General features: G+C 62.5%; 2 protein-coding genes across 5 annotated transcripts in view; one reads left to right on the plus strand and one right to left on the minus strand.

Annotated features, from left to right (window-relative positions):
* Positions 1-13589, minus strand: part of NBEAL2 (neurobeachin like 2) — a 27427-nt gene extending 13838 nt beyond the window's left edge. Inside the window, exons 1-13 of one of the 4 annotated variants that reach the window (XM_059664942.1) lie at positions 13310-13589; positions 6684-6772; positions 6485-6613; positions 6245-6326; positions 6036-6163; positions 5749-5831; positions 3913-3998; positions 3535-3817; positions 3299-3405; positions 2721-2801; positions 1395-1478; positions 1053-1151; positions 45-646 (exon numbers count right to left, since the gene is read on the minus strand). In XM_059664942.1, coding sequence (XP_059520925.1) covers positions 45-646; positions 1053-1151; positions 1395-1478; positions 2721-2801; positions 3299-3405; positions 3535-3817; positions 3913-3998; positions 5749-5831; positions 6036-6163; positions 6245-6326; positions 6485-6613; positions 6684-6772; positions 13310-13360 — 1904 coding nt within the window. In that variant the 5' untranslated portion in view covers positions 13361-13589. Of the gene's footprint in view, positions 1-44; positions 647-1052; positions 1152-1394; positions 1479-2720; positions 2802-3298; positions 3406-3534; positions 3818-3912; positions 3999-5748; positions 5832-6035; positions 6164-6244; positions 6327-6484; positions 6614-6683; positions 6773-7336; positions 7382-13309 lie in introns of those variants that run through there. The other 3 variants (XM_059664943.1, XM_059664944.1, XM_059664945.1) reach the window with 3 other exon arrangements.
* Positions 13590-15740: 2151 nt separating this feature from the next.
* The window catches only part of CCDC12 (coiled-coil domain containing 12), a 34263-nt gene continuing 28759 nt past the window's right edge, over positions 15741-21244 (plus strand). Inside the window, exon 1 of the mRNA XM_059664952.1 lies at positions 15741-15893. Within this exon, the coding sequence (XP_059520935.1) occupies positions 15798-15893 (96 nt within the window). The 5' untranslated portion in view covers positions 15741-15797. The remainder of the gene's footprint in view (positions 15894-21244) is intronic.

The following is a 21244-nucleotide window of genomic DNA, read 5'->3' on the forward strand; positions in this document are numbered from 1 at the left end:
CCGTGCACCCTGGCACTCCGCCCCGGTCCCGGGCACGCACCCACCTGTACAGCTGCTTTCGCTGGAGCCGCCGGGCGGGGGCCGGGGCCGGGGCGGCAGCCAGCGGGTGCAGGCAGAGCCAGGCGTGGAAGGTGAAGCCGGTCCCCGGCCAGCGCTGCACGGGGGGCACCATGATGCCCGCCATGCCGGGCGTGAGGTCAAAGTAGTGTAGGGCTCGCGCAGGGCCCCGGTGCCGGGCCATGCCTGACAGCGCGCGGATGACGGCGCCCGCGTGGCGGGCACTCGCGGCCTCGGCCCCTCCCGGCCCCGAGTCCAGCCCGGGCGGCGGGCGAAGCAGGCGACGCAGCTCCAGGGGCCTCAGGGACACGCGGCCCAGGGCTTGCAGCAGCGCCAGCAGCGGCTCCCGGCAGCGGGTCCCCAGGGCCACCCCCGTGCCGAGCGTCTCCAGCAGGCAGCTCACCAGCCCGGCCTGCACGCAGGTGGCGCGGCTGGCGGGGCAGCTGTCACAGAGCCGCCACAGGCGCTGGGCCAGGAAGAGCCGCAGCTCGGCCGTGGGCAGCGCCGGCAGCCAGCGCATCAGCACCAGCACCGGCTGCTCGTTGCGGACGGGCGGCGGCGGGCACGTGCTGTGGTCGCCCTCCACAGCCTGTGGGGGGAGAGAGGTCCTAGCCCCTGGGCACGCGGCCCGGAGCAGCTAACCTGCCACCTTCCTCTCTTGTGCACTTGCCCCGAACCTGGGAAAGCAGCATGCGCTCCCCCTCAGCCCCCAGGTTGTGGCCGAGGCTCAGGGACGACCCTCAGTCCCCACGACAGTCCTCCGACCCGTTAACCCCGCTCGGAACCGCGGCTCGGTCTGGGTCGGCCTAAACCCCAGGAGAATCCTGGGACTTGCTAACAGGCAGCAGCTTCGGGCCCCTGCAGCCTCACCCCAGTGACACGTGGTGAGCCACAGGCACAGGATGTGCTGGCCATGGTCACAGCCCCCCAGGTGGAGAGCGGCCCTCCCCGGAGGCCCCGCCCCCGTCCGGGCTGCCCGGCCGCTGCACCCTCACCATGTTGAGCAGCTCCTGCAGCAGCCGGTGGGTGGGGGGGCCGTGGCTCTGCAGAACCTCGTGCAGGTGAGGGTAGCCGATGCGCTCCTTGAACACCTCCTGGGGGGGGGGGGGGGTCCACACAGCAGGCTGCGGGTGGGGTCAGCCCACGCGTCCATCCCCCAGGCTGCCCCGACCCAGGACACCAGCTCCAGGGCTGACTGGTGACCTGCCCGCCCAGGGGCCTGAGCGGCACCTCTCTGGGTCCCCCACACCCCCATCCCCCTGCCAGCTCTGGGGCCCTGGGGTGAGTTTCCCTCCCGCCCACCACCCTGCTGCGGGCGGCGGTGGCAGCGACCTCACCTTGGCTGAGGGGGAGCCACTCATGACGCAGGTCAGCACCTTGACCACGTGGACGGCAATGGCGTCTGTGTCCTTGTCCAGCACCTGGAGGGGAGGGCAGTCAGGAGCCGGGCACTGCAGCTGGCAGCGCCCTGCAGTACGAGGGGTGCAGGGCCAGGAGCGGGTGCCCCAGGGCCGGCGGCTGAGTGGGCTGGGGGCCCTGGGCCCTCTACTCCTCGCCGAACTGCGGTGCCCCTCCCCCGGACCCCAGGGCCCTCTCTGAGCCGCTTGGCAAGAGCCACTCTGACCAAGAGGCCAGGGAAGGCGCCAAGGCTGGGAAGCTTATGGGCCGCAGCCCACCCATTCCCACCCACGCCAGACACACGTGCAGGCAGGCCAGCAAGTGCCCACCACCCAGGATGATTGACAGGGGGCCGGGGAATGGAGGGCAATCATCACAGAATGTTAGAACCAGAAGAACCTTCGAGACCTTGGAGTCTGCCCCTGCCCCTGCCCGCTAGGTCCACGTGGGGACACTGAGGCTCACCCTGCTGACCCGAGAGCCGAGGCGTGCTGCTCACTCGCCCTGCCCTAGCCTGAGGGGCGGGGGCAGGAGGGCTGGGGACGTGGCCAGCAGGTGCCACCAGCTCTGCCTGATCCTCCTAGTGACCCGGGCACCTCTGACCCTCTGCGGGCTGTTTCCTCATCTATAGCGACCAGGGCCTCGCCTGCCTCGCCGATGAACGGACATGCAGGCCCTCAGGGTGCAGCCGAGGCCACAGACACATGGGGCTGCCTCGGGAGGGGCCCTGGAGGCTGGAGCCCAGGCACTGAGCCACCAGAGGGCGCCCCATGTGGAGCCCCTGATACCCTGAGCTTCCTGGCCCCGGTGCCAGGTGAGGCAGGTGGGGGGCACCTCAGGAGGGGGTGGCAGAAGGGGGGCTCCCAGCGACCTTCCCAGAGCAGGTGCAAGGATCCATGGAGAGAAGTGGCCCCACGTGGGGGACCTCCCTCTCCGGGAACGACCAGCCAAATCCCTGCACATCTACTGGGCTCTGTGTCCCTCTGGGGAATGGGTGTAGGTGGCTGGGTTTCGAAGGTTCCCTCTGGCTTGGCACAGCCAAACCCCAGCGCCCAGAAGCAATACTAGGCAGGACCCAGGGCACCCCTGCCCTGTCCCCTTAGACAGGGACGTGGCAAGAAGGTGAGACAGCCCGGGACACCCAGCCCCGCTGCCAGGCCTCCTCCTGTCGGCTCACCCCCCGCAGAGGGCAGGAAGGGCTGAGGAGCCCGGGGGTGGGTGCCCAGGGAGGCGCGTGCCTGAGCGGGTCAGCCCCGGGGCGGTACCTTCTGGACATCGGGCTCGGTCAGTAACCGGGTAGCCAGGTCACTGTCCCCCTCAGGGGGCGCCCGGGCCTGCAGGTATAGCTGTGGGGAAGGGGGAGGGCACGGGGTGGAGGAGCAGAGGAGAGAGAAGGGAGATGAGGGAGGCGCAGGGTTAGAGCAGGGCCTGTGGCAGCTGCCGGGGCTTGCGCTAGAGGGAAGGATGCGCCCTGAGCCCAGGCTGAGCGCCCCCCAGGCCCTAGAGAAGGGGAGGGAAGCTGCGCCCCATGCCCTGCTCAGAGGAACAGTCGGGCGGCTAAATGGACAGGAGCAGGCACTGCATCCAAACCGTCGACCGTCCTCCTGCCCCGGACCTGGGGCTGGGGAAAGGGAAAACGGGGGCCAGGGCAGCTCCTGTCCTTCCACAGCACCCCCTCCTGTGGGTACAGAGCCATCCTCAGCTGCAGGCCCCTACTGCGCTGCAGGCATCACACCAGCTCGTCCCTCCAGCCGGTGCGGCCAGGTGTGCTCGGTGGCATCTGGAGACCCACACGTGGCTCCCCCTCCGCTTCCAGGCCCCGCGCCCCTGCCCGGCCGCCCACCTTGCTGTTCTGGATGAGGCGGATGAGGTGCTCGAAGCAGTTGTTGCTGAGGAAGGTGGCCTGCAGCACTGGCCGGTCCTCGCAGGCCAGCATCATGGGGATGGCGTCTGTGGAGGGGCCACGGGTCAGCCCTGCCCACCCCTCCCAGCAGCGCCCGCCGCAGCCTGAGCCCCGCCTCCCCGTCCTGCCCGGCCCAGCCTGCCCGGGCCACCTCCCGAGCCCGGGCCCAGGCCCACCCAGCATGCTGACTCGCCGGCTGATCAGGGCCTCTTCAGGGCCCGGGCTGGGCCCGGCCGGCCAGTCGGCGTTCAGGACGCGGAAGTAGCCCTCGAGCAGGGTGTGGAGCTCTGGACCTCGGTGGGGCGTGCGGCTGGCATGCAGGACGTGGACGGCGCCCACCAGGGCCTCCAGCGCCAGTGCCACGAGGAGGGGGTCCTGGGCCGGCCCGCGGCCCCAGCCCCGCACCACGCCCAGCAGGCCCTGCACGGAGCCGGCGCTCAGGGCCAGCTGCCCGTTCTCCTGCGGGTCAGGACGGAGACGGGCAATGGGCAAGGGCTCCTCCAGCGGCGACCCCGAGACAGCCACCCTCTGGCCGCGGGGTCCGCCCAGCCTACCTTCCCTCCTGCCAGGACGGCCCCAAAGAGGTGGACGAGCCGCAGCAGCAGCGTGGGAGGCAAGCGCTCTGCCTCCTGCAGGCTCTCTGGAGGCGGGGGAGAGGGGAGCAGGACAGGGTCACCCAGCTTGCAGGGCTGGGCGTCTTCAGGGTCTACGAACAGGTGGGAGCCGGGGTGGGGGCTGAGGGAGGAGACCTGGTTCTGAGCTGAGGGGTCTTAAAAGCCATGCTTCTCCACCAAGGGGCCTGAGGGGGACACAGCCCTTTCTGGGGAGCTCAAAAAGGAACAGGACCCCGCGAGCCGAGCCAGCCCCCTAGACCCTCAGCCCCTGTGTGAGCACCCCTCCCGCGTCCCCATGGAGACCCAGGGTTTAGTCCCTCAGATGCAGATCTCCTGGTCCCTCTGCCCTGACAGTTGGTGCTTCCCCCTGTGACCTGTGGGGGAGGGGCTGCCTGTGTCTAGCGTGTGGATGCCCTCACTCCGCCCCCGCCCCCGCCGGGACTTCTAGGGGCTTTCACGGCGTTGGATGGACAGGATGCCAGGCCACAGACTGAAACCAGAGAGCAGAAAGGCCCGGCCTGGGTCACAGGGTGGCGTGGGGGGTGGAGGAGCAAGAGCAGGGCGGGCCTGATTCGGGCGGGAGGGGGTGGGAGGCCGGGTGGGGGACAGGGCTTTAGAGCTGAGGCCTGGAGCGCAGGTGGCCTTGCAGGGAGAGGAAACCGGCCAAAGGCCTGCAGGTGCTGCCTAGTGGCCTCTAGGAATGAGAGGACAGGGCCTGGCTGGGGTGCAGGGAGCCGTGGGGCTGGACGGAAGGCCGTGGGGGAGCAGGGCTTGACCCTGAGGGGTCAGGCCACGTCTGGGGCAGGGACTTGGCTCTGTTCTGAGGAGGGAACTCGGGCAGGGAGGGAGGCAGGGAGCTCCCGGGTGCCTTCCCTCCTGGAGCTGCGTCCCTGCCCCGGGCCCCGGCCGGCAGCTCCAGGGACATCAGAGACAAGGACGTGCCTTCTCCTTTAGTCCTCACGGGAGGACATTGATTTTAGAGAGAGAGAGAGAGAGAGAGAGAGAGAGGGAGAGACAGAGAGACACATCGACGTGAGAGAGACACAGCGATGGGCTGCCTCCTGCACAAGCCACGACCAGGGCCCAGGCTGGGGAGGAGCCTGCAACCCAGGTACGTGCCCTTGACCGGAATCGAACCCGGGACCCTCGGTCCGCAGGCCAGCGCTCTATCCACTGAGCTACACTGGCTAGGGCAAGGACATACTTTCTATCCCAACAGAAAACACCCTCCCAAGCTCCCTGCCCCCTCCTGCAGCTCCCTGCCCCCATCCCGCGGCACCTACAGCACTGGCCAGTCTCTCTGATGACAGAAGAGGGGACCCAGGAGAAGGGGTTCCCCAGGGAGAGCAGGTGGCCATTCTGGGGGGTCAGCTCCTCCAGGACGGAGGGAGGAGGATGTGGAGGTAACAGCTAGTGTGGACGTTGTCCTGAGGAGGGTGCCAACCAGGTGGAGGCTCCGGGGACAAAGGGACTGGACCAGGGATGGTTTTAGGGTGGTCCAGGTCAGAGTGGGGTCCAGGTGGTTGGGGGGACCCAGGAGATGGGAGGGAAGGGGGAAGGGAAACCAGTGTCCCCGCCTGATGCCAGGCCTTCTCTGCAGCCCAGAAATGACTCCTCTCTCCCAGGCTTGCCCTTTCTCTCCTCTCTGCCCCGAAGCCCTCCATCGGGCAGAGCTCCCCCGCCCACGGCAGCCAAGGCCAAGCTGGTCCTGTCCAGGGTCCGTCAGGAGGGACAGGCTTGGGGGCGGGACCAAGCAGGGCAGGGGCGGGGCCTGACCTGCGAAGAAGGCTCCAAATTCAGCAGGCAAAGCAGCAGGGGGGAGCTTGTACTTGCTCTTCTCCTTGGCGCTGATGACTTCCCTGGGGTGGCGATGGGGGGCAGGGGGCCGGGTGAGGCTGGGCGCTTCACCCCTCCTGGGTCATGCCCCCCTCCCCTCCCCACCCCTCACCTCGTGCCAGCCAGGACACAGCCCCTCCCACCTCCACACCTTGGCCACAGCCCCCATGCCACCCGCACCCTCCCCCAGCCCCTCGGGTCCTGGTGGGTGGGTGGCCAGCTCTCACCCGCGGTGCTGGCGCCGCCAGGTCTGGTAGGGGTCAAAGAGGCCCTCACAGAGGAGGAGGGCGTGCAGGGCCACCACCTCCTCCAGCTCCGGGCCAGGGCCCTCCGGCAGCGGCGAGCGCCCTTTCAGCTGTGGGTGTGCGGAGCAGGTGGAGGGGGTCAGCTGGGTGGTGGCTTTCACCTGTCCCGCCCCCAGGGGGAGCCCACTCACCTTGGCCACCATCCGGGTCAGCAGTGCCAGTACGCGGGGCACCAGCACCTGCCCCCAGCCGGCCTCCAGGTTCTCCAGGTTCCTGGGGAGTGGACGATGGCAGAGGCCACAGGTGTCCCGGTGCCCCGGCCCCATCGCGACCCCCGCCGCGGGCAGGACCGCGGACCCACCTGCAGAGGCCAGGTGTCCCGGTGCCCCGCCCCATCGCGCCCCCCGCCGCGGGCAGGACCGCGGACCCACCTGCAGAGGACGACGAAGAGCTTGAGCAGCAGCAGGGTCTGCTCCAGGTCCCCCTGGTCCAGCTGCTCGGCCAGCACACGCGGCGCGTCCGGCGGCAGGGGCGGCACCTCGGCACCGGCCTCCTCGGGCCTGCGGGGAGAGGGGTCACTGGGGTGCTGCGGACCCCGCGGCCTCCCCCCTCCGTGAGAGCCGGCCTCACCTGCGTGGCTCCAGTGAGGACAGCGAGATGCTCCTCTCGAAGGCACCCGCATAGGCCTTCAGCCACTGCTGCAGGGAGCCCAGGTCCTTCTGCAGGTTAGGGGACGGGGAGGGGGATCGGAAGGGGTGCAGTGGCCGTGGGGCACAAGGGGATAGAGACAGAGGGGAGAGTGAACGGAGGTGGGCACGCGTAGAGGGAGCAGAGGGAGAGCAGAGGGGGTGGAGAGAGGGAGGGACAGACAGGTTGGGCGTGAGGGAGGCAGGAAGTCGGAAGGTCAGCACCAGAAGACGGCTGTACGTACTGACAACTCTCCCTGGCCGCCCCTCTGCTTTCCAGTCTCTTGTTCCCGCCTCCCTAGCCTTTGGGGACCCAGGCAGGCCTGGCAGAGGCAGGGGAGGGGCTGAAGTGTGTGCATGCCTGGGGTATGGCTGTGGCCCACACCCACCAGCCAGGCCTGACCCAAAGCCGTGGGCTGAGCCCTCGCCTGCCACCTTCTTCCAGCTCAGCAGCCACCACCTCCAGGAAGCCTTCCGTGACCGCAGATCCCAGGGTGCATGTGCACGATCAGCCAGGCAGACCCGTGCACACGCACGTCCCATACAGACAGGACGTCCTTCCGGGCCCTGGGAACCTCCGCCCACCCTGCTGGTTACCTGGACCCCAGGCCCCAGAGCCGGCTCCATGGGTACAGGGGCGGCGGCTGAGCCCAAGTCTAGGTGCCGCCAGGGAACCTTGGGTGTGAACGGGAAACGTCCCCTCCCGCCCCGGCTGGGGCAGGAAGCGCAGAGTCACGGTGGGGGAGGAGGGCGGCTTCCTCCCGGCAGACCGCAGGGATGTGGGGTGGGGGTGGGGTGGGGGGACCGGGCACCCGGGGCCCAGCACCAGCGGTGGGGCCTGGAACACGAAGGGGCGGGGCACACGGCTCTGGGTCAGAGCCTGAGGCGCGATGCCTGGGTCCAGGGCATGAGGTGGGGGCTGGAGTCAGGGCCGGCCTATCGGGCCCAGGTTTTGACCCTACTGCCCTAGTGCCCTTCATCAAGGCACCCGGAGCTCCCTGACCTGGGTCCAGGGCCCCAGGGGCTGTGAGGAGGACTCATCCGTCCGTTCTCCCCACCCCCTCCCGTGTCCTGGCCTCCGCCCCGGCCCTGTGACCTCTGCTCAGGGGGCACAGCTGAGTAAGCGCTAGCCCAGCTCTAATCTGCCCTGAGCCCTAAACCAGCGGCCGCCAACCTTTCGGACCTCACGGACCACCGGTGGGCGACCGCTGCTCGAAGCCGAGAGGGTCCTGGCCGGGGCCTGTGCTGGTCCTGCCCTCAGCCTGCCTTCTCTCCCTCCGCGCTGGCCCCATCTGGAGCTCCCATCCCAGCCAGCTGAGCACTGAAGACAACTTTCCTTCCCAGGGCAGAGCGGATGGCCGGGGACTAACTGGAGAAGGATGAAGGGGCAAGGACACATCGCAGGCCGTACCCAGCAGCCGCGGCCGCTCCCCGGGGCCACGGACCTCAACGCAAGGACGTCTAGCGCTGCCTTTGGGCGGATGGCTAATTTTTGCCACGTGTGCGCCTCAGACCACAGAGGCCAGGACGGAATAAACCCCAGGGAAGGGGGCCGGCCCCCAGCAGCCTGAGCCAGGCCCCTAAGAAACCAAGGTGGAGGCCTCTGCCCTGTGGCTGGGCACCTTCAGTGTGCATTTTGTCACAGGTCCGGGCCTCAGTTTACCCTCTTGTAAACTGAAGCAACTCAGAGAGGGGCTAGGGCCACCAAGGTGCAGGCCCGCACCCCTGCCACTCCTTGTCAGGTACCTCTGGGGACCTCTCCCCGCGCTGCAGCAGGGACACCAAAATGCTCAACCCTGCCCTAACCGGTTTGGCTCGGTGGATAGAGCGTCGGCCTGCGGACTCAAGGGTCCCAGGTTCGATTCCGGTCAAGGGCATGTACCTTGGTTCCGGGCACATCCCCAGTAGGGAGTGTGCAGGAGGCAGCTGGTCGATGTTTCTAACTCTCTATCCCTCTCTCTTTCTCTCTGTAAAAAAATCAATAAAATATATATTTAAAAAACAAACAAACAAAAAAACCCAAAATGCTCAACCCTGAGACCCCAGACAAGCCAGGACGCTCAGACCATTTCTTTTGAACTCTTCCCACAGCAGGGGGTTGTCTGGGGGGTCCCAGAGGGAACACCTCATCAGTCTGGCTGCACCTTGAGGATGCTGAAAGCCAGACCTTAGTTCTCGGCCAGGAGCACTCCTGCTTGCTAGCCAGCCAGCCCCAGCTGACCATATGACCCCTGCCTCCTGCCTCAGTGTCCCCACAGGTCCGCACATGCTTCGCTGTCCATGTTTCCTCTGCCTCGGTGCTCCCGCCGGAGCCAGGACCTTGCCCAGCCCCACCCCTCTGGTGCTGCAGAGGCTGGGGCTGCCAAATTGAGCGGGTTGAGGGCACGGGTTCTGGAGTCCACACCTGGTTCTCCCACTTGGTAGCTTGTTACGTAACATGAACTAGTCTCTTTGCACTTCAGCTGCCTCTTTGAAAGCACCCCTTTGCTTCACTCGTCAAGGCGTGGCCAGGTCAGTGGGCGCTCACCCCAAATCCAAGGCTGTGAGCTTTTTCATATAGATACTGACTTCAGAGAGGAAGGGAGAGGGCGAGAGAGAGGAACAACAGTGATGAGAGAGAATCATGGATCGGCTGCCTCCTGCACGGCCCACACTGGGGATGGAGCCCACAACCTGGGCCTGGGCCCCGATCGGGAACGGAAGTGTAACCTCCTGGTTCATAGGTGGATGCTCAACCACTGAGCCACGCGGGCCAGGCCAGGGGTGTGAGCTTTCCAGGGCAACGCTTGTCTTCTCCCCACCCCCTTCCATGAGTGACAGACGAGTGCCAGACCTCGGCTCACTGGCAGAGCCACGGTCTCCTGGGCCCTCCCCGGCTGGCTGAACCAGGTGGGGGAACGGAGCACCTTGGTGGGCCCAGGAGAGAGCTGGGAGCAGCGGAGGGAGAGAAGATGGGAGCTCCACAGCGGGGACTGCTCCTGTCAGAGCCGCCTGAGTGGTAGTGAGCACCCTCTCCGGGGAGAGGCAGGCAGATATGGGACAGGCCTCATCAGGGCGACCTCTGTGGGGACGGGGGCCTCCCCCTCAGCATGAGGAGGGGGACGGCAAGGCCAGGCTGGGAGTGGCTCTGACGACACCAGGACTGGAGGTCAGTCTTGCAGGACCCAGGAATGAAGCAGGAAGACGGGCGCTTTGCCAGGGGCAAGGACCTGGAGCAGAGTGGTCCCAGGGCCCAGCGGGGGGCGTTTCCCCCCTTTTCTTGGGGAGGGGATCTTGGAAGGGGTGGACCTGATGGTCTCCACAACACCCCACCCGGGGCTTAATCTTACCCTTGTCCTGTCACTATGGAAACCAGGAATTTCCTTCCAGGGTCCCCAGAGTAACAGACCCTGTTTCCATGGGGACCCCACAATTCCACATCAGCTCCCCAGTTGCCATAACAACCCCAGGGATTACCAGCCCCTGGGTTCTGCTACTCTCCCCAACACCTCAGCCCCACCCCCTGGGGTTGCCTTGGCAATGGAGGACGGTAAACTGAGGCACAGGAAAGCATAGGACCCAGCTGAGGTCCCAGAGCGGGCAGAGGGCCTTCCCAGGTTTCCATGAGGTCACCAGTCAGGGAGGGGTGGGCAGAGCAAGGCCCATCCACCTCTGACCTGACCTCCCTGGAACCTGAGTCCTCAAAGGCAAAACTGGAGAGTTCAACCTGGGCTCCCCACCTGTAACCTCAATGTATGTCCTATCCTGACCTTTGTGACCTTGAGTGCCCCTCAGCTGGGGTGCCCCCTCCCCCCACAATGTTCATTTTCACTGGGGAGCTTTTGGGGGACATCCCTGCTCCAGCAGAAAAGGGGCTACTCATTTGCATGTTATTTTGCATAAACTTTCCATGCTGCCCTACTGCTAGCCTGTTGGGTGCTGTCCCCTCCCCCTCTCGCCCCTTCCCCATGCGATCCCCAGGTAAGCCCCCCACCTGCCCCCAGGCCCCCCTCACTCCACCGTCCTGTTCTTGCTCCCGCTGTTTCCGGTCCTGAAGCCCTTAGGGCCCAAACTCAGCTCCCCCCCCCCCCCCGCCCGGCTTCCCTGATTGGTCACTGCTGCGGCTCTCTGCCCAGCCACTCAGCTGGACTCAAGGAGCACCTACTAAACGTGAGGCGCTGTGGAGCCCGGAGTAGCAAGTACATGAGGGTTAACACGGGGACCCCTGGGCTGAGGTCGGGCTTGGTTTGGGGAAAGGGAAGGTCCCTCGGAGAACACAGCGGGTGCAGCCCCTGCCCATGGGACAGGTGACACACAGGATGGAGGCCGGGCCGGGACTCGCCCCAAACTGTTTGCTGACCTTGGTATGACCCCGCCTTGGTGTCCCCACCAGGGGCCGAGGGACCTCAGACTGATGATGCGGCTTCTTCCTGCAGGAGCACCCACAGCCCCCTCCCTCCCCCACAGGTGGCCCCGCGCTGAGCAGGGCCCCAGGGGGAGGGCATGGGTGGGTCTGGGCCTGGGAGCTGTGAGGGGAGAGGAAGGGCAGAAAGGGGTTGCTCCCCAGGGCGGGGCCAAGACCCACAACTGGGGAAACAGGTTTGCCAGCTGATGTCAGCTCTCACTGCCAAAGGGAGGGGCGCAGGTGCTGGGGGAGCCTCCTGGCTGGGTGGCCGGCCAACTCTGGGGTCTATTCATACCTTTATCAGTTCAACCCTTTACCTCATCTTACCCTCCCCCCCCCCAGCACACACGCTGGGTCCCTAGCCCGGCCGGCTCCAGGCGGCACAGCCACCTCCCCGGAGCCAGCTGGGTGGGGACAGTGTTCCGGGAGCAGGAGCAGCACCAAGTGGGCAGGAAGGCGGTGCGGGCTTCCTCTGGGGCAGCCTGGCCCCGCCTGGCTCCCAGTTCACACTCACATCCTGGATTTGTTTGCCAGGCCCAGGCTGCCCCCGGCCTGTCCAGGCTTCCAAGGCCACAACCAGCCAGCGTGTGCCCCAGACCTGCCCTGCGAGGTGAGGAGCTGGGAGCGGGGGGCCCACAGATACACCTCCTGAGGGAACAGGGGGCTGACCATTTGCTGAGCTCATCTGGGGGGGGTGCGGAGGCATCCTCCTTAGCAGGGGCCACCCAGCCTGAGGACCCTCCGTTAGCACCCCTCAGTTTCATCACCTGGTCACAGGAGACGCTGAGGACCAAGAACCTGCCACGGCCACGGGCAGGAGAGCATGAGGGCCAGGGCCAGGTGTCCTTCAGAGACCAACCCTTGGGGGTGGAGACGGGCTGGGGTGAGGGAGCCCAGTGCAGCCAGGGAAGCAGCAGCCTCCTCTGGCCTGGACCAGTCCTACTGGCCACCCCTCTGGGTACCGGCCGCTCCTGAGGCCAGGGCTGGGCCCCGTTTCCAGACAGGGAAGCTCAGAGGTGTGCAGAGCCTGGCCTGGTCACACCACAGAAGGACTCGATCCCATCCACACGCTGCCTCCTGCCAGGGCCCTCGCCCTCTCGCCACCGGAGTGGACTCCAGCAGCTGTGGCCCCCGTGGCCTGGATTCCAGGTCCCTGGGGCCCCCACGCCGGCCTGTAGTCCCGGGAGATGGCTGGACAGCCTCTTCACAGAGGGCCAGCTGATCTGAGCAGGAACTTCCCCCAGTGACCAGATCAGGGGCGCACAATAGTCCATTGTGCCCAGGGCACACCTGAGCCAGCAGCTAGATGCCAAGCAGGTGCAGGGAGGGAGGCCGGTGCTGGGCAAGGGGAGGGGGCATTATCCTGGGAGTCCTCCCTGCTGGGGATGCAGAAGGAAAGTGGGGGCCTGGGTAGACGAGACAGAGTTTGGGGACACCGGGTTCTCAGCTCTGTCGGACGCCTGGGTGGGTCCCCGCCTTCACCTTCTGAAGCCATCTGAGGTGGCCTCGGAGCCAAGACACAAGACGGGGAGCTCCGCAGGAACGGGGTCCCTCCATCCCTTTCAAGCTTCCCTCCGAGCTCAGCCCCTTCCCCCACGCTCAGCATCTAAGGCGAATCTTTTCTTCTGCCTGGACCCCGTCCAGCCTCCCCCCCCCACCCCCCACCCCGTGTAGGGCGAGACCGCCTGGGGCCCGCGAGGAGCCCAGCACTGCCCACCCCCGGCGAAGGAATGGTGTCCAAGCGGGACCGCACCGTAGTGGGGACGCCCGGGCTGCACACCCCCAGCTCACTCAGACCCTAGAGCGACGGGGCCACACCTACAGGAGCGGCCAGGCCAAAGGCAAACCCAGCCGCTCCGCTCCTCCCGACCCCGCCAACCTTCCGATTCGTTTCCCGGCCTCAATTTCCCCAGTTGTAAAAGGGCGAAGTGCCGGGCCGCGGTCCGAGCCCTTCTCCCCCGGCTCGACCGAGGTGCGCGGTCCCCACCCTCCAGGGGATCTCTGAGGTGCGCACCCGCGAGGACAGTCCCCAGGTGTAAGGCGCACGCGTGTGCGCGGAGCGCGGGCACCCCCTGCGCGCGCGCATCTACGCGGCCCGGGTGCCTCCGGGCGCGGGCGCAGGTGTAGCAGGTGCGGGGCGCGCGGATCTGGGGACGGCGGTCGCGGGGCGGGGCGGGCGGCCTCACCTGCGTGTAGTACCGCAGCCACAGCTCGTAGAGTCGCTCCGAGGCGGCCATGGCCCGGCCCGGCTCCGGTCCTGCTGCGCGCCACCTGCCGCCGCCACCTCCTCCGCGCCGCCCGCCGGTTGCCCTCGGCCAGGCCCATGGGCGGCGGGCGTCACTCCGGGGCGGAGCGGCGAGGAACTCCCAGGGTAAGTCGTCCTGGCCCCGCCGCCGAGCCGCTCAAATCTGCTCGCTCCTCCTCGCGCCGGCCTCCGCCCGCTTCCTGCACTTGGCTGCCGCCACCGCCGCCCCGCCCCTCCTGGGACCGGGCACGGGGCGGAGAGCGGGCGGGAGGAGGAGCCTGAGGTCAGGGCGGCCCGGGGGGCGCCCCGCAGCCCCGCCCCCGCAGCCCGCGCTCCCCCAGAGCCCCGTGAATGTCGGGTCCCGGGTTCCCGAGTTGTCCCGGGATGCAGCCCGCCCGGCCGGGCTCGCCACCCTGTGTGCAAAGGAAAGGCTTGCGGGGTGCGGGGAAGGAGCTGCGGGCCGCGCGCAGCGCCCAGTGCCCTTCAACAAGTAATTGTAACAATAACCATGGCGACCACTTGTAGAGCTGACCACGTGCCGGAGCTGCTTTAGGCGTTTTATAGGAAGACCTAGGACTACTTCAAACAAACAAACAAACAAGCACACGCCATTTTTAAAAATTGATTTCAGAGAGGAAGGGAGAGAAACATCAATAATGAGAATCATTGACTGGCTGCCTCCTGCACGCCCGCTACTGGAGGTCAAGCCCACAACCTGGGCCTGTGCCCTGATGGGGAGTTGAACCCAGGACCCTTCAGTCCGCGGACTGAGCCAAGCCGGCTCGGGCCTGAGTGCCACGTTTTTGCGTGGACTGTTGGTGGAGCAGAGTGGGGGTCAGAGAGCAGCAGAACACGCCGGAAATGACCCCCTGGAAGAGCAGTTCCCTCACCAGTGGGGCACATTCCTGGGAGATTTAGCCAATCCCGCGGGTCCTCTCCTCCTAGATGTGCTGGTGGAAGCACAGGTTCAGTGCTTGCTTCACATATTTCGAATTCTTTCACCTTAAGAGGTTAGAGGCAAGGGGGAGAAACTGAAGCCTCGAGGGGGCCAAGTTAGGACTACCTGGGCAGCCAGGGGCAGCATGGACAAGACCAAGAGGCCTGACTCACTCCTTTCTGGGCCCCTGCCACCTCCACCCCTAGACTTCTTTCCATCAGCCTTTCCAGCTGGCTTGGGAGTTGAGGGGGGCCCTCTGGTGTTGAGGAGGGGCCAGGCCCTCTGTTGGGGCTGGGGGGAAGTTTGTGGGGCCCAGAGTGGGTGTAGGACTTGACCAGTTGAGGACTTGACCAGTCTGGAGCCCCTGGACCTTGGGAAGACAGACTCCCCATCCCCATCCCCATCCCCATCCCCATCCCCATCCCCATCCCCATCCCCATCCTGTTCTGTCCTCTTGGCTTCGTAGGCAGCCCCTCTACACTGGCCTTTTCTCCTGCCCGTCCATCCTGCCACTGCGTGGACATTTCCTGTATCTGCTACCTGCATGCCAGGCACCCACCTGATGCAGGAGTTAGGGAGCCCAAAGACCCGGGGTCTGTGGCAAAGGGGCATTTGTCTTCTCAGGTGGGAGGAGATGGAGTTCTGAGGACCCCAACATGTCAGATCTTCGCTTCAGCCAAAGGGGTCTCGGTGGTCAGGCATACTGATCAATGCAGGGAAGAGCCTGCTAGGGAGCAGTGCCCTGGTGGCCACCTGGTGCAGTCGAGGCCAAACCAACTCTCCCCTTAGTTCCGGGGAACTAAGCTCTAGGGGTTCCTTGGGGCCCACTGGGCCCAGGCTGGGGATTGCTCTTCTCCAGGGTAGGTGGTCTGACCCCGGGTACTTTTGCTCCAGGGGTGTTGGAGAGATGGGAGAGGACCACCCATGAGCCCGAAGGGAAATTGCCATCCAGGCAAGCCCTGCATTGCGCAGGCTTTGTCTGAGCTGAGAGTGGACACAGAAGGGTCTAGGGGCCCACGGACATCCCAAGAGCCACTGGTAGTGGACACAAAGGGAGAGGTAGACCTCTTATTGGGCTGGGGTCGGAGTGGCGAGTCAGATGAGGCTTCTTGAAGGCTTTGGAGCCTTGAAGAATCAGAACAAGTGCACAAAGGTTGGGTCAGCGCATTCCAAGGGGCCGGCGTGGAGTGAGCTGTGGTTAGCGCTTAGGCAAAACCTGAGCGATCGACGCGCTCTATTCTCCTTCGCTCAGGTCTGATGCCACTTGCTGCTTTCTCACTGATTGACGTTGAACGCCTCAAGCTTTGCCCGCCCCCTACCGACGGGCCGAGTCGTAGGGGAGAGAGGGGGCGGGCCCCCCTAGAGCAACTCAGCATTGATTGGCTTTCAGGACTTCCGGCTCTCATTTTCGTCCTCGGATTGGCTGTGAGAGTCATCTACTCATTGGGCCTGCGCAGTGTAAAACTGACGGAGAGGAGGGGCTGGCGGCAAGATGGCTGCTGCTGCGGCCGGTGTGGGCCGGCTAGAGGAAGAAGCGTTGCGGCGAAAGGAACGGCTGAAGGCCCTGCGGGAGAAAACCGGGCGCAAGGTGAGGAGTGGGGGGTGAGGGCCGTGGCTGTGGCAGCCAGCGTTCGGAACCGGGGCGAGAGGGCTGGGAACTAGGAAAAGGCCGCCGCCGGGGACGCGCATGCGCGCGCGGCTGGAGCATGCGCGGGGCGTCGGCGTCCGCCCCCCGAGGCTGGTGCTCGCGGGTGGGCGGCCGGGCAGTGGTCCGGGCGCAGTGGACCCCGTTTCGTTTTTGTTTTGTTTTTTTTTAAAAGACTCTCCTAGAGTACATGCCCTTGACCAGGATCGAACCTGGGACCCTCCAGTCCGCAGGCCGACGCTCTATCCACCGAGCCAAACCAGCCAGGGCTGGACCCCGTTTTGCCTGCTGGATGTTGCCCTCCTGGGTCTCCGGAGCCAGCGACCGTTTCCGAGGCGGGCTGGTTTAGGCGTGGCTGGTTCGCGTCTGCAGGCGCAGAAACTCCCGTTTCCCCGCGACCCCGCCGGCCTTCCCCTTGGAGCCCGGGTGCCCTCCCAGGTGCCGTCCCAGGTGCAGTCCCAGGAGTCGCAGACCCGCCCCGAGGCGCCCGGCTGGACCCGTTGAGTACGAGCCTCCAAAGGGAAAGACCCGCTGCTGGGTCAGAGGGGCCCCGAGGGCGAGAGCACGGCGCTCGGTTCTTCCGCGGCTGCTTCTCGGGCGGACTTGTAAGCCGACGGGTCGCCACACTTGCCAGCTTCCCCCTTGCTCTTGCTGGACGCCAGGACGGGCTGCTTCCCTTCCTCCTTATCTTCCCGGAGTCATCGAAGAAGCAGAGCCTGAAGCTCACGAGCGCCGTGCAAACCCGGCCCTTGCTCTTGGGGCCGTGGGCCTGGGGGCACATTGCTGCATCGCTGGGAGCCCCCGTCTTCTTCATAACCCCCACGCATCCATCCCCACCGGAGTGTTTGGAGATTTCACAGGATAATCTGTGTGAAAAGGCCCCAAAGACAGCGGAGGGGTGGAGGCGGTTGGTTCTGCTCTTGGATGGATGGAAACTGTCCTGAACTCAACAGAATACAGGAACTATCCAGATGGGTGAAGGGGGCGTGGCGGGGGACAGGGACTCTGCTTTCCAGCTTGAAAACCACCAGGCTGGCCAGCCCGGCCCCTGGCTGCTTTCCACGTGGCGGGCTGCGGTTCTGTGGGAAAGCCGAAGGGGGCCCGTAGCAGTGAAGCTTGCCCGATCGGCGTCTGCGTTTGTTGGCAGCTTGTCAGCACGTCCCACCGTTGCCCCCACAAACCACCTGGCCTGGGGGCTCTCGGGCTTCATTCGGCCCTTTGACAGCAGCTAGTCAACCTGTTGTTGGCTTGGGCTTGAGGTTAGCACAAAGGACACGATGGCATCCAAGGCCAAGGCCATCAGGAGAACTGGCCTTGAAGAGGAATTCTCTCAGTGGGCTGAAATATGGCCTGGTGGTGGTGGTTTTTATCGTAAGAATACACATAACAAAATTTACCATGTAAAGTGTACAATTCAGTGGCATTAAGTACATTTACAGTGGTAGGTAACTATACCACTGTTTTCAGGATAGTCTTATCATTCCAAATGGAAACTACCTTTTAAATATCAGAATCAAACCCCATCCCCCTCTTATCCCAGACCCTGGCAACCACCATCCTACTTTCTGTGTATGAATTGGGCTACTTTAGATCTCTTATGTAAGTAGAATTCTATAGCATTTGTCCTCTAACCGACTTATTTCACTCAGCTTAACGTCTTCACGGCTCTTCCATGTTGTGCCATGTGTCAGAATTTCATTCCTTTTTAAGGCTGAACAATGTTCCATCGTATGTACAGTTGACCCTTGAGCAATGATTAGGGGTGCCTGACTCCCCCCCCCCCCCCCCCCAATCAAAAATCTGTGTAGATCCTAAGTCAGCCCTCTGCCTACATGGCTTCTCAACTTTGGGTCAAAATGCTGTTTTCAATCCAAGGTTTGAATCGAGGGTGGGATGCCCAGAGCCGACTGTATTTATTGAAAAGAAGTCCGCTTATAAGGGGACCATGTGGTTCGAGCCTGTGTTCTCCAAGGGCCAGCTGTGTACCACATTGTGTTTGTTAATTTGGGTTGTCCTAGCTTTTGACTGTTGGAATGAATGAGTCTCTAGTTTTAATTCCTTTGAGTATATACACAGAAGTGGAATTTGGGGATCACATAGCAATTCAATGTTTAACTTTTTAAGAAACTGCCAGACTGATTTCCATAGCAACCTCTTCATTTTACATTCCCAGCAGCAGTGCACAAGAATTCCAGTTGTTGATTATAGCCATCCTAATGGGTATGAAATGGTATCACACTGTGATTTTGATTTATGTTTCCCTAATGATGTTGAGCATCTTCTCGTGCAATGGTGGCCATTTGTGTATCTTTGGAGAAATGTTTATGTAGCTCTTACCAATTTTTAAGTTGGGTTTTTGTTGTTGAGTTATAGTACTTAATATATTCTGTCTATTAACCCCTTATCAGATAGGTGATTTGAAACTATTTTCTCCCATTCCCAAGGTTGTCTTTTCACTTTCCTGATAATGTGCTTTGATGGACAAAGTTTAATTTTCATCAAGCGTAATTTATCTATTTTTTTCTTTGGTTGATTCTGCTTTTGGTGTCAAACCTAATAAACCATTGTCAAATCCAAGGTTATCAAGCTTTTCTCCTATGTTTTTTTCTAAGAGTTTTATAGTTTTAGCTTTTGTGTTTAGTACTTTGATCCATTCTGAGTTAATTTTTTTTTAAAATATATTTTATTGATTTTTTACAGAGAGGAAGGGAGAGAGATAGAGAGTTAGAAACATCGATGAGAGAGAAACATCGATCAGCTGCCTCCTGCACATCTCCTACTGGGGATATGCCCACAACCCAGGTACATGCCCTTGACCGGAATCGAACCTGGGACCCTTCAGTCCGCAGGCCGACGCTCTATCCACTGAGCCAAACCGGTTTCGGCCATTCTGAGTTAATTTTTTTTAAAATATATTTTATTGATTTTTTTACAGAGAGGAAGGGAGAGAGATAGATAGAAACATCGATGAGAGAGAAACATCGATCAGCTGCCTCCTGCACATCTCCTACTGGGGATGTGCCCGCAACCCAGGTACATGCCCTTGACCAGAATTGAACCTGGGACCCTTCGGTCCGCAGGCCGACGCTCTATCCACTGAGCCAAACCGGTTTCGGCAATTCTGAGTTAACTTTTGACAACACTCCCACCAACCGAGCCACACTGGCCAGGGCTCCTTCGTTAAATTTATTCCTGAGTATTTTATCCTTTTTTTGTGCATTTGTAAATGAGATTGTTTTCTTAAATTTCTTTTCAGATTTTTCATTGTTAGTCTGTAGAATGCAATTGATATTTTTTCTGTTGATTTTGCATCTTGGAACTTTGCTGAATTCATTTATTAGTTCTAACAGCTTCTGTAGCCTCTTTTAGGTTTTCTGCATATCGTAGCCATATACAGACAGCCCTCAGGTTACGCTGGACTCAGTGTGCGTTGTTTCGTGGTTACGTCGCCATCTCATTTATTTAAAAAAAAAAAAAAGTTCCATCATTTCGATGTATGTACATATGTGCTTTATGTTTTTTATTATTTACTAGGGGCCCAGTGCACAAAATTCGTGCACTGGGTGTAGGGCGGGGGGGAGTGTCCCTCAGCCCAGCCTGCCCCCTCTCACATACTGGGAGCCCTCAGGCGTTGACCCCCATCACCCTCCAATCGCAGGATCGGCCCCTTGCCCAGGCCTGACGCCTCTGGCTGAGGCGTCCGGCCCGGGCAGCGGGGACCCACAGCTGCAGCGGCCCCGCGATCGGGGGCTCCGCTTTAGGCCCAGGCAAGGGACCCCTAGCTCCCGGGACTGCCAGCTTCGACCGTGCCCAGCTCCCATCGCTGGCTCCACCCCTACTTCCTGCTATCACTGGCCAGGGTGGCAAAGGCGCCTGATTCTCCGATCATGGCTGGGGGGCCCCCAGCTCTTAGCTCCCCCCTGGGTTTCTGATCACTGTCAGTGGCAGGGGGCTTCTTCCTGCTTTCCCTTTCGCCTCCCTGCATTGTGCCTACGTGTGCAAATTAACCGCCATCTTGTTGGCAGTTAACTGCCAATCTTAGTTGGCAGTTAATTTGCATATAGCCCTGATTAGCCAATGAAAAGGGTAGCTCGTATGCCAATTACCATTTTTCTCTTTTATTAGTGTTGATTTACCACAAGTAAAGGTCAGGAATTGTTATCTTTCTTTTAAATTTTTTTTACTGTTTCACTTCATTACTGCTGTGTGTGTGCTCCATGTCAGTGATGTAGGTGCTTATGTAGGTGGGTTCCGACTTACGGCGAAAATCACATTACGTCACGCTGTAGGAACGGATCTCCGACCTCACCTGAGGACCTACTGTATATAAAAGCCTAAGTGACTGTTAAAACCGATGCATACTGATCACCAGGGAGCAGATGCTCAACACAGGAGCTGCCCCAGCCCGCAGGCCCCGATCACCGATGGGGCCTGCCAGCCAGCTTCCTGGTACCTCCCCGCAGCTGGCAGGCCCCCTGGCTGGGACAGGGAACCGGAGGTGGGTGGTGGCGGACGTGGCCGCTTTTCCAGGGGCGCTGAGGGCCGGCTCCCTCCTTGGGGCCGGCGGCCAACCTCCTGGGTCCCCCTGGGTCCCTCTCCCCAGCTGGCAGGCCCCAATCGCCTGATCAGGGCCTGCTGGGCAACCTCCCAGTCCCTCCGTCTGGCCAGCAGGTCCCAATAGCCCAATCGGGGCCAGGCCCCGGGCTGGGATGGGGAACTGGGGGTGGGTGGTGGCAGATGCAGGCGGCGAGGGAAGGAGGAGGCAGGGTGGTGGGGAACCTGTTCAGCCCTGATCCCCGGCCAGGCTTAGGGACCCCACTCGTGCACAAATTTCGGGCACTGGCCTCTAGTAAAACCATATCTGTGAACAGAGATAATTATACTTCTGTTCCGATGCCTTTTATTTCTTTTTCTTGCCTAATTGCTCTGACTAGAACTTTCAGTAACATGTTGAGTCGAAGTGGTGAAAGTAGGCATCCTTTTGTTCTGATTCTGATTTTAAAATATATTTTATTGATTTTTCACAGAGAGGAAGGGAGAGAGATAGAGAGAGTTAGAAACATCGATGAGATTGATCAGCTGCCTCCTGCACATCCCCCACCGGGGATGTGCCCGCAACCCAGGTACATGCCCTTGACCGGAATCGAACCCGGGACCTCTCAGTCCGCAGGCCGACGCTCTATCCACTGAGCCAAACCGGTTTCGGCTGATTCTGATTTTAGGAAAATGCTTTCAGTCTTTCCCAATTGAGTGTGATGTTCAGATATGGGTTTTTCAAATATGGCTTTATGTTG

The sequence above is a fragment of the Myotis daubentonii genome, chromosome 14, assembly GCF_963259705.1.
Source record: "Myotis daubentonii chromosome 14, mMyoDau2.1, whole genome shotgun sequence".
NCBI lineage: Eukaryota > Metazoa > Chordata > Mammalia > Chiroptera > Vespertilionidae > Myotis > Myotis daubentonii.